The sequence below is a fragment of the Mytilus trossulus genome, chromosome 7, assembly GCF_036588685.1.
Source record: "Mytilus trossulus isolate FHL-02 chromosome 7, PNRI_Mtr1.1.1.hap1, whole genome shotgun sequence".
In the NCBI taxonomy this organism is placed as follows: domain Eukaryota; kingdom Metazoa; phylum Mollusca; class Bivalvia; order Mytilida; family Mytilidae; genus Mytilus; species Mytilus trossulus.
Genome location: NC_086379.1, coordinates 80,174,303 through 80,187,050, shown reverse-complemented (window position 1 = coordinate 80,187,050; position 12,748 = coordinate 80,174,303). Strand labels below are relative to the sequence as shown.

Sequence of the window (12,748 nt, the reverse complement as noted above, 5' to 3'; positions counted from 1 at the left end):
TTAAAACCTCATAACACTTTGTATGAGTAATGTATTAATCCACGATTGTCTTTTTCGTTGTAAAATAGATAGTGCCCTATTCTTAACAGAAGTCTTATTACATTAAAGTTATGTTTTGCTCCACGCTCGTCTGTTTCGTCTTAAAATATATAGTGTCTATATATATTTTTTTAAAGAATTCTTAAAGCATTTTAGTTAATTGGATACACATAGACCTTTTGTTTGCTTTTGGTTTTTGTTCTCCAACGCATATATTTCGGCCTGCAAAAGTACTGGTCTCAAATATGCTTATCACACAAAAATAAAATTGATTATATTGTCGGTTGGGCAGATCATGAATCTTTCAAAGGGTCATTTAAGATTTGTTACACTCGCCCAATATGCATGTACTTTGTATTTTTACGTTTTTCTGGAAGTCGGACAATTTATCAGTCTGACATTGCTTGCATGCTTGATAACTTAAAACCTGTCTTCCAGTCTGGTAAACTGTTTACAAAATATCGATATATTTCATTACAAATGAAAGGTTTAAGAAGAAATAACCAGAAATTATAAGGGTGAAGCTAAAAGAACCTGTCTCATTTTACCATATTAAATCTTATTAAAGCCGAATAAAACGAAAAACATCTTTTAAATATAAATCGTAATGTTGTCGTACAATCGTCAATTAACATCGAGTTTTGATATCCCAGAAGCCATCACATAAGCAGGGTTATGCTTTATGTTTGTAGCATTGATTGAAAGGTCTGATATTAAAATGTGAAATATGCATTTTATGTAGACGGCTTCATCCCGTTTCAAAATATATTCGTGTTTATTTAGCATGAAATTACAATTAATTCTTTCTCAAATTGGAAAATATTTAAGACGTGAATTGACATTACTTAATATATCAAATGCAATTTCTGTAAAATAAGTGCTTGATCATTTTTTATACGTGAATATGAATCATTTAAGACGTAATTATTATTTGTGCTCCATTTTGAGTTTTGTAATTCAATGACATTTTATTTACAATCATAATTTGTTTTCAATTATCAAACGATCTTTAATGTTTGCATCAAATAATATGTCGCTTTCAGATTGCTTAAATCCATTAAACTCATAAATTACGAGGACTATATTGTAAACTTTATATAAAACACGCACTTTTGTTGTATGTTTAGAAAATATGAAGTTCCCGCAATTCATTTAACACATATAACACACAGAACATTCGAAAATTGTTCCTTACCATTGTCATCAACAATGCAACGATTTATATGAATTCAGGTCCACATATCTCAGTTTTAAGTGTATGTGATATTTGTCTTCCTAGAGTATCGTCATTTTGCAACAATATTATGATATTATTACGTTAGTATTTCTGTATTGGCCTTGTTATTGGTCCGAGGCTTGTTGTATTGGCCTGAGGCGAAGCCTCAGGCCAATACAGGCTGGCCGAGGACCAATAACAAGGCCAATACAGAAATACACGTGGTAGTATCTTTATTAATTAACTACAGTGTTAATTTTTTTTTCATTTCACAAGAGATAAATATTTTTACCTTGAAGTGGAACTATCCAAATCTCAGACTCAGTTTCTTTTTATGAGATGCAATGTATATATGGTGCTGTTTCCAGGTGTCTTCAGCATTTTCTCATCTGATGATTTTTAATTTTTTCTACCCTTTTCAGTCAATATAAAGTGTTACAATTTTAATTAAGACGCAACGCATAAATAGTAATTTGAAAGGTATTGCCCATGCATGTATTTATATGCAAAATGAAATTAAATATATTAAAAAAAAAAAGGTACAGGGGCAGATCCAGCCATTTTAAAAAGGGGGTTCCCAACCCAGGACAAAAGGGGGAGGGGTTCCAACTGTATGTCCCCATACAAATGCATTGATCGGCCAAAAAAAGGGGGGTTCCAACCCTGGATCCGCCAATGATGTAGGAGTTGATATTGATACCACTATTCCTAAGCCAAATTACCAAAGAACAGAGATTTTCATAATTACAGAATGCCTGGTTCAAGCTTTTTTTCCATTGTTTTTCAAAACGAATTTGATCGGATGAAGTAAACATGCATATTTCGCGTGGATAATATTTTTTCAGTGGTGAATCTACTTTATTTTAAAATTGTATGTATTTTGTCTATTAAAGAAGAGGGACGAAAGATACCAGAGACTCATAAATCAAAAATAAACTGACAACGCTTAAATAAAGGCAAATGTAGTATACCGCTGTTCAAAACTCAAAAATGGATAGAAACAAAACCAAATCTTGTTTACAAACTAAAACTGAAGGAAACGCATTAAATATAAGAGAACAACGAAACAACATTAAAATGTAGCACACACAAAAACGAACTAAGCATTAGAAAATATCCGATGAGGATAACAAATATAACATAAAAACTAAATACATGAATTTTGGATATAAAAGTACCGTGACACGGCTCATAATAATGTGAATTCACACTCAATTATAAGAGGAAACAAACGCACACCGTTAAAATATAACACACACAGAAACGAACTCACGCTTATGCCCCTAAAATGTAAAGCACAATTGATTAATGAGGAAAATGGTACGCTATTAACCAGGATTTTTTAAAATGCTTTGTATTTAGACGTTTAACTCTCTTAATGTTGATATATTAAATAAATGATCTGAAATGAATTTTCATTGATATGATCATATTTATAAATTAACTGTTTACAAAACGTTTAAATTTCTGAAATACTAAGGCTTTTTTACCTCAAGAATAGATAACCTTAGCTCTATTTGGCAAAACTTGCTCTTCAACTTCGTACTTTTTTTGTCCTTTTTGTTTTTGTTTTTTTTTTAATCGAGCGTCACTGATGAGTCTTTTGTAGACGAAACGTGCCTCTGGCGTAAATACAAAATTTAATCTTGGTATCTATGATGAGTTTATTCACATTCGACCACCTCGAATTTGCAAAGAGCCAAACAGCTGTTCGTGTATTAATTTTGTTTCATAAATAGATACCAACATTCTTTGTTTCTATTATAAATATATTTGTGCATGCTTTTAGATAATAAAAAAATGGCTCATTAAATATTTGAATGTCTATCAAATGTTGTGTTTAACTTGTGCAATCAGGATTTACACTAATAATGTCCAAACTCACTATATTAAGACAATCGGTAAGTAAAATGCGTTACACATATGATAATATGTCAATAGCTTAATGTGAATATATATGAGGCGATATTTAAGATAGTAAAACATATGTAAAAATATATATCAGACTCACCAACGATACAAGCCTTACATCAAAAATAAAAAAGTAAAAGCGGAATGTAATACGAATAATCGAAATTTCATTTCAAAATTTGGAAATGATTCATTGACTTTTCTTTAGACGATAATATAAGAATTAAAAATAGTTCGTTTGTTAATATCTTACTTTTGTTTAAACATGCTTAATCCTCCTTTTCTACATAAGAAAATGTCTATACCAAGTCAGGGATATGGCAGTTGTTATCCTTTCGTTTGGTGTATTTGAGCTTTTCATTTTGCCATTTGGTTGTAGACTTCTCGTTTTGAATTTTTCTCATCGTTTGGTATTTTTGTGATATCACTTTTTTTGTACTCCCTGGACATTATGAATATCACACCGACATCAAATCATCATAAAAAAAGTCGAAGCTTGACATGTCATATATTGCTGATCAAATACATGATATGGTTATATATATTGTTGCAGAGATGGGAATTATTATCATAATGTGTCGGATGGACTAAAAAATCAGATTATCGGCTTCATATTACGTATTCGGAAAGTGCATAATATGTTCGCCAAATGGACGTTAAGCAACCAACAATCAATTATGTCATAGTGACAATAATTTGGATATTTGATAATAACTATTTTAATGATTCATACTTTTCGATAAAAAAAAAAAGGCAACAGTAGTATACTGGTGTTCAAAAATCATACATCGATTGAGAGAAAACAAATCCGAGTTACAAAACTGAAAGAAACACATCAAGAATAAGAGAGGAAACCGGGTAAACAAATTTTTAACATGTGTTTATGTAATACGTATGCGTCATACAATTTTAATATATTCTACAAAGATGGACATAAGTGTTATGATTGCCATGCTACCAACCTCCAACATAGGCCAAAGGAAATAGAAGTTAACAGCCATGATTACCGTTAACCCATACTGCATAGTCAGTTATAAAAGGACCCGAAATGACAAATGTAAAACACTTTAAACGAGAAAAATCAACGGCTTGATTTAAAAAAAAAAACAATGAGCGAAATACAATTATAATATACTGGAACAAACGACAACCGCTGAATTATATTATTTGTACACTTTAATTTAAACTGTAATTGTACTGCTCCTCGGGGCGTCTTGATTGACAAATAAAAATTGTTGTTGTTGTTGTTGTAATATGCCCCTTTTTTAATTGAATTACAAGACACACATTTTAAACACCCCAAACTGCAGTTGGAGCATATTTTGACATTAAACAAAATATTAGTGATGTTACATAATAATTTTACCTAAAAACTTTATAACGATGAAAAGATTTAACTATTACAAAAGTCAAATGATACCTTCAAACCAAATTACTTTGGAACTTGAGATCCTCTTAGGATTAGATAGTTGATCGTTTTACACAGGTTAAGTTGTTCAAGAATAATCAATATATTTCCTGATACAATAGTCCACCTTACATCAAGTACTTTCTAGCAGGGCTCGCTTAAAGAAGGTCAACATTTTCAAGAATTTTTTACTGAAGATTCAACAAGCCTACTTTGTACTTCTGGTTTTCTAACAGTAGACATCATCCGATCATACTAAGGTAAACGACACACATAACAAAACACATACTTATGGTATACAAAATAGCACAAAAAAAAAAAGGGATACAAACATCATTTAAACTGAAGATGAATATGTTCTTGAAGGGTAAACACTTTCTGTTTAAAAAGTAGCGTCATTCGTGTGTTCAAATCGTACAAAACCATTTGACTTACTAGTAATCAAAGAAGGTAATGGGAAAGGTAGTATCACAAAAATACTGAACTCTGAGGAAAATGCAAAAAAAGTAAAGTCCCTAATCAAATGACAAAATCAAAAGCTCAAACACATCAATCGATTGGATAACAACTGTCAAATCCTGTCTTGGTACAGGTTTTTTTTTATGGACGAGTGACAAATAGAAGATGACTACAATAAAGCCATGATTATGTCTGTCAAACTTTTGAAAAGATGTCTGCAATATTCCAATCAAGAATCGTTAAGTTAAATAGCTTTATTGTGAACAGTGACCGTGTTATACTAAAAAGAAACGTTATCTGTTGCATATCGTATAAAAATAGTTAAATAGTGAGCTTTAGTAAGTGTACAATGGAAAATTGACGTTATGTGTGGTCGTTTACCGTTATGTGTGGTCGTTTACCGTTATGTGTGGTCGTTTACCGTTATGTGTGGTCGTTTACTTTCTGAGATTTGAACCTACCTTTGCTGTCAATTCAAAGTGTAATTCAAGATACGTAGAAGAACGAATTGTATTTGTTTCATCCTTTATTTCAAATCCACGAGGTTAAATCCAACTGGTAAAGTAAAAAATAAAAATAGGCTGCCAGCAACTTTCCGAATTAAAGAATATGAAAACAACGTTATAAATTGCTTGCGTTCGAAGCGCGTTTCTGGATGTACCTTCAACAGGAACGTCCAAAGCGCAATATTTAAAAGCAAATAATGTATGATAACTTAAACAGTTGAAGAGTTAAATGAACAAAAAGAACCTGAATATATCCAAATTAATCTAAGGCCAAATTTGCCGACGGACTTGAAACCTTGTCCTGTCATTGAATAAATATAAATATTTGGTTTTAACTCTGTAGGTTGCATCTTTTCCGTTCAACTGTGAGTAAAAATGTACAGATTTTATGGTAGGTATCTTGATTCATATCAAGAAATTGTTAATAGGTTCTGTTAAGAAATATATTTTAGGACATAAGATTACAATTTTGCATTGTCATCAAGAAAGAGTTTTTATGAGAAAACATGTCAGTGACGCCGGCATATGGAGTTTGCATGGCCCACTCAATGCTATATTTGAAATATGCGTTTCTTATCATGGACGGTTTTCACTAACATTGAAAAATTATACCAAGGGTTTAAATGGCGAACATTTTATCATCCCTTTGAAGGTTATATGTACGCAATCATAATTTTGTTGACAGTTATTAAATATCTGTTTCACATATTACCAAGTTCAACTTAATGTCGTAGCAACAATCATGTCCTCCTTCCTCAATAGTGATATCACTTTCTGCGACTAGTCACATAATATTTACTCTTTTTGGGTAACAGGAGGATACCACTAGTAAAACTGTGTATCTTTTCAAAGATCATGCGTTCTTATTTGTTTTTTATATTGCACTAAGGACATACTAGTTTTAACATCTAATAATACCCTGCTTGTAACTTTAATCTACATAATAATCTGGAATGGTTATCTTTTCATATGGTAATGTTTCAAATCAGGGATGCATTATATTGTAAGACAAATAGACTCGGGAATAAAACGATAAATCGATTATCTAGTTACTAGTTCTCTTAACTTCATTGTTTAATCTGCAACAAGAGGGACAAACTGTGATGCAGTCTTTAAGAAATACTTGTTTCTTGTTTAAAGTATTTTTATTGTGCATTTATTACAGAATTTAAAAAAGTGACTTGAGTTTTTTTATTTATTTTGTTCATTATATACTAGTATCGAAGCATTTGGGAACATGAATAAGATAAACTAATTTGGCTTTTAAATGTATAACCAATTATCATCCGTTCAGAGAAAATTACACGAACAAGATATTCAATGTTGTTAAATAACTCATATCTGTTTATCTGTTACTGTAGAATTTTCGTAAAGAGAAGAAAAAGATTCAAGTAAAACAGGAGTTGACGTCCTTATAAATTTGACGTACATGGCTAATGTCGGCAGAATATGTGTTCTATTCACCAGCTAAACGGCATTGTGTTTTGATAAAAACTTTTCAGTTTCATTTTCAAAAAGATAAAATAGAGAATGGGGAATACGTCAATGAGACAACAACCCGGCCAAAGAGCAGATAACAGCCGAAAGCCACCAATTGGTCTTCAACACAGCGATAAAACCTTAGCCGGCACTTTAATAAAAAAAAAAAAGAGACTAGTTTAATGAAAATGGACGTCATACTAAATTTCAACCTTCTAAGTGAACTAAAATTAAATAGGAAATCATACAAAAAGAATTCATTTGTGTCTAAAATTCTATTTGTAATTCTGTTTTGAAGCCACTGTAGTGTTGATCAAGGACACTGGTAGTGTATAGACTTTTTCAATTATACTGAAGTGTACTTCGGCAAGACAAAATACCTATATTGATCTACAGTAGGATAGTTAACAACCAATTAATGGAAAGTGAAGTTCAAGAAATATATGAAAAACAATTTTACGAATCCAATGAAGAGTAACTTTTTTCATTTTTTTTTCAAATAATATTTTTTTAAGATTTATCAAATTTCAAAATAAAGCTTTTAACCTGTCGAGACAATTCTCGTACCATCACTGGAAGAAAAATGTTATTAGTCAGGGGTCCTTAATGGATTATTTTGTACGAGACCAATGAGTTTAATTAGAAAAATAATAATCAAACAGACATGTTCATTACAACAAGATACTTTTGTAAAAAGTACTACCTATGTGCCTGGTATAATATTTTGCATACTGCACATACATATGCTCAATTTTGAAAATCATGTGGTGATCTGTCATATCTCTACTTTCTAGCCAGTCAGTTTATTAAAAAAATACAATCAATATTTGTTTCATATGAGAAATCTGATTTTTCATATTTTGAATAAATACTAAATGCACATATAGACACATTAGACAGTTGTTGTCCGTTCGTTATATGTATTTTATCATTTGATTTTGCAATTTGATAAGGGACTTTCCGTTTTGAATTTTTCTCGGAGTTCAGTATATTTGTGATTTTACTTTTCATTAACTTCTTCTTTGAAAATAACACATAACTGATTGGTAGCGAATGTAATTATTATAAAGAATATTGGGGTTTGGATTTGACTGATTGCCTGTTTGAACTGTGTTGTCACTGGTTGTCTTCATTTTGGACATGACACATCACTATCATTTCGACTATGTCAGTACTGCTGCAGAAAGACAATGCATCCGAGATCATTAACCACGTCAGTCTATGAGCATGAACAAAAATATACATTCTGACCGTAAATTCTTAGTTAAGAATTTACGTCATTTTAAATTTAGGGTGAGACTAAGTTTGCAAATGTCTTAGGAAAAGTTGTGTTCTGATATTTTAGTTTTATGGTAAGGCCCACTTGTGTTTGACACTCACGATTGTATTTTATTTCTTGTAAAAATGCCTGACCTTCCGTTTCTCAGTTTGGCTGCACATCTTTGAAGGTTGTGACTTCTAAAGCCAAAAAAGTGAACAACGGACTACACATTGATAATGGATAAAAATAAAGATTTAAAGTTTACTTTCACTTTGAGCGTTATTAGACTAGTCTCTAGAGGTCATTATGAAAATAAAAGTCAAACAACGCTAAAGACAATGATGTATTCGATTTATAACTCAGCAGCTATCATCCTGAAGTACCATTAACGTACAGCAATGATAAAGATAAGACATTCATTTCATATTTAAACTTGTTTGATCATTTATCATAGAATATTTGATCAGAAGAAAAATGAGCTAATAAGTTCGAATATATGTTTATTATTAATATGGCATTGACAGATGACCACAAGGTAGTCGTTATCAGCGCCATAAAAGAACATATAAAGATAAAAGCAGGCATGATAAATCTTTTTAATGATTTATCCATTTCAATTAGATCGGTAAAAATGACCTGTTGTCAACCCTTTCAACTCACGTTCTCTTGGAGTGTACAATTTAAAATTACCACATACGCTTTCAATTCCAGGTTGAATGTTCGAACAATGAAATAACTATTACTTTGCAAACAAGTATGAATGTTTGCAAACATCACCCACACTAAAGGACTTGTACATGCAAACAGTTTGGAGTAGACATGCTTCTGTAAGTTACAAAGGCCGTGTCACTTATCATGTTAATCTATATCAAACATAACTTTACTTATTCTACAAGATAACCTATGCTTAAAACAACAACACCTGAAAAATAACTGGAACAAAAAATAAGTTAAAAACACATAGTTATATAAATAACATGATAACAGATGTTAAAAATGTCGCATGCTCACACTTATGGCTTTCCTTTTTTTATTTTCATTTATAAACACTAGAAACTAAGAAACTTTTCAACCTGAACTTCCAGAAACTATTTGTGCGAAACTAGACATTATATAGATATGGGCAAAGGAGTTTGAAAGAAAAACAGGCTACTATAAATCATGTAATTTAGGATTAGAGTTTTCAAAATATTTATTAAAGAGGTCAGCAGAATTAAAGGTTCCATGCAACTGACATCCCCTTTTTACTTTATTTTAGGTGCATATGCCTTAGGATCAATAGACCCAAGTTTGTATAAAATTGTTGATGAGGATGACACTTATGAAATACCCATAGATCATATAGGCCGTTTGTGGTTTGCTGTTGAATATGAAAGAGAGACAGAAAAATTACTAGTGACTTTAATAAAATCCAAAAATTTACCAACTCGTCAATATGGAAACAATAGTAGCTGTGATCCATTTGTCAGGTAAGTCTTGTGTTGCAAAATTTATGTTCTTTATCAACCAAAGCTAGGATTGTCACTAAAAGCAACAGTAGTATAACAATGTTCAAAAGTTATAAATAGATTGAGAAAAATAAATTCGGATTACAAACCAAAACCGAGGGGAAGGCATCAACTATAAGAAGAATTCAAAGAAACGAGAGGAACACCGAATTGCAACAAAAAAAACTCCAACACAAAAAGTAACAAACTATTTGATAACAACTACCATATTCTTGACATAGAGGGTTGAACCGGGTTGATTGGCATGCCAAACCTCCCGCTTTATGACATTTTTTTTTAAATTAAAACATGCAGTATCTTTACTTTGATGCCTTTTTTTATGATATTTTTTCGTCACTCAAAATCAAATGATAAATATTTCATGAATACTCAGGACAATAATTAGAACCGATTGTGCATAATATAAAAATAAATAGATGTGAAGATTTCAAATCATACAAAAAACATATGTCATAGACAGTTTAACACAAAAGTGCAAAAAGAGAAATACAATAAAAAAAGACATCAAAACATTACACAGACAACATGTTATCCTCGCAATTACAATGCAAAAACACGTTCAAATAGACTATTCAGTTACTTAAAACATCGTGGTTTTTATGTGTCCATTTTGCGCAGCTTAGGTGTTCTATGTTGTTATTTGTTGACTCTTTTTTTTCTTTCGGTCGTTGTTTAAAACATGTGTGTGAATATCCCTTTGGTATCTTGTTCCTCTCTTTTTAAATTTGGATACAGCACTTGTGTTTTCACGCTATTTTTATTATCTTTAAATTTCGAAGCAGATTTTATACAGCAACACTGTTGAGTGCACAAAACACTTTTACAAAATCTCAAACAAATGTCAATTTGTCTACAGAATTAAAAACAGAAATGAAAGTTTAGTCATGTTTCAAATTTAAATGTCAATGTTTGAACTGATTCGAGTCCAAAGTATTTATGATGCTGAAATCTTGCTTTAAAGCCTGAAAATATCGTTAGAGAAAAGCCATACATATGTTCAGTGTGTCTCAATAGTAAAGTAATTATTAGTAAAATGTCGATGACAAACCTACGGATAATTATTTTTCAGTTTTAAATTTCAACTGAAGCTATGAAACAAAATCTTCAGTTCCATTAGTTTTATATATTCTTTTAATTAAATGCGATGTAAAGATAAATGATGGATATTGGTATTTCAGTTGGTAAAATAATAAACTTGTACTGTAAATTATTCACTTTTTTTTTGTAAAATATTTTTTTTCATTTATTCTTATTGTTTCAAAATGGTTTTCTGACAAAGTTAGATTTGCTTCTATGTGTTATTATATCTAAAATTTCGTTAAATTATAAAAATAGATTCTTTTCTTTCGCAAAAGTAAATAATAACCACAAAATTAAACTTCAAAGTTCGATCAAGTAGGAGGAACGCAATATTTTAAAATATAAGCGGTTAAAAAATTTTAAAAAAAAATGAGGGATTTAAAAAAAAAAAAGAATATTTATACTTATATTTCATAAATATAAGTTTTTCGGAAGAGTGCTTCTTACTTAGCACTGCATCTTTAAGTAATAAACCAAAGCTACTCGAAAAGATTTTTTTAATAAATGCAGGTTTGCAGATGGTCGTTTAAAATGTATTTCATTTACCATTAATTATTACATCAAAAGAATCCTAAACTATTGCGTACACATTTTTTTGAATGATTACTGTAACTGTAGCGTTTCTTTACGCCTCTTCGCCTTTTCTTCTGCGGAAGTTTTTGCTAATAGTGTCCGGTTATCGATTCTTCATGTTGAGAGTCACATCTTTATTTCTTGTAATAACAATTAAGATGTGCTTGTCTTCCTATCAAGTGGGAGGTTTGGCTGGATATAAAAACTAGGTTGAAACCATAATTTTGCTAGAGAAATATCTGTCAGGAATTTAACAATTGTTTTTTTTCTCACGTTCCGTTGATTGATCACATTTGCTGTTGTCAGTTTATGTGGACTTGCCCGTCTTTATGGTAGTCCCAAACACCTTGACTAAGATTAATTTGGCTTTGTTTAATTTTTATACAATTACGAAAGATATTTACTTTAACCCTTTGACCAACATATACAAGTTTCAAAAATCTTGAACCACATACTTTATCGTAAACATTTAAATGGATAGATAGCAGTTTGACAAACACTAATTTTGATCTTTGAGAAGCTTACTATCTCCTTATAAAACGGACATGATTTAAACATTCATCTGATTTTTACAGAGTTATCCCCCTGTAGTGTTATGTAACACCTCACATTAACCTTTGAGTTGGATATTTTCTATACTTTTCTTTACGTAGAACTAACATCACAAACGCACATGATAGCAAGTGCTCCTGCTGTGTCTTGCTATACATGCAGTACCTGACGGCTTCTCTAGTATAGTGGTTAAATTCGCTTAAATGCGTAACTACTGGCAGGAATCAAATACAAACTTGCTAGATATCATATAGTTAAAAAAAAAATGGAAATAATATGAAATGCGTCGGACTGATAAGAATAATTTTAAAACAGGTTATATCCGGCCAAGGTGAAAATCGATAAAATAACTCGATTTACTTATGAAAAATACATCGGTTGTATAATTTCCTTAATGTGTAAAAAAGTAACAGGACACCCATGACAATCAAAATCATTATATGACAAACGCCAGGATCAGACATAGAATTGTAATTCTACAACAAGTCTTTGTTTTTATTCTCTACTGTTATGCAGTTGTTTTCAAATAATCCGTTTCTTTGTATAATCGCGTCTGTTTTTCTTGCACTTCATTGTAATTCTCTTATATTTGATGTGTACCCTCGGTTTCAGTTCGTTACCCAGATTTGTTTTCTTTCAACCGCTGTTTGTCTTTTTAACAGCGGTTTACTATTGTTGCCTTTATACATGGTTATATGTTTTTCTCCAAATTCATTAAAATGTAAAATAACAAAAATACCAAATTCCAAGGAAAAA

The 12,748-nt window shown here is 30.9% G+C and overlaps 1 protein-coding gene across 3 annotated transcripts in view; it reads left to right on the top strand.

Moving 5' to 3' along the window:
- The window catches only part of LOC134725943 (synaptotagmin-15-like), a 112,556-nt gene that overhangs the window by 86,305 nt on the left and 13,503 nt on the right, over positions 1–12,748 (top strand). For all 3 annotated transcript variants that reach the window (XM_063590253.1, XM_063590255.1, XM_063590256.1), the window contains one exon: positions 9,538–9,748. In XM_063590253.1, coding sequence (XP_063446323.1) covers positions 9,538–9,748 — 211 coding nt within the window. The remainder of the gene's footprint in view (positions 1–9,537; positions 9,749–12,748) is intronic.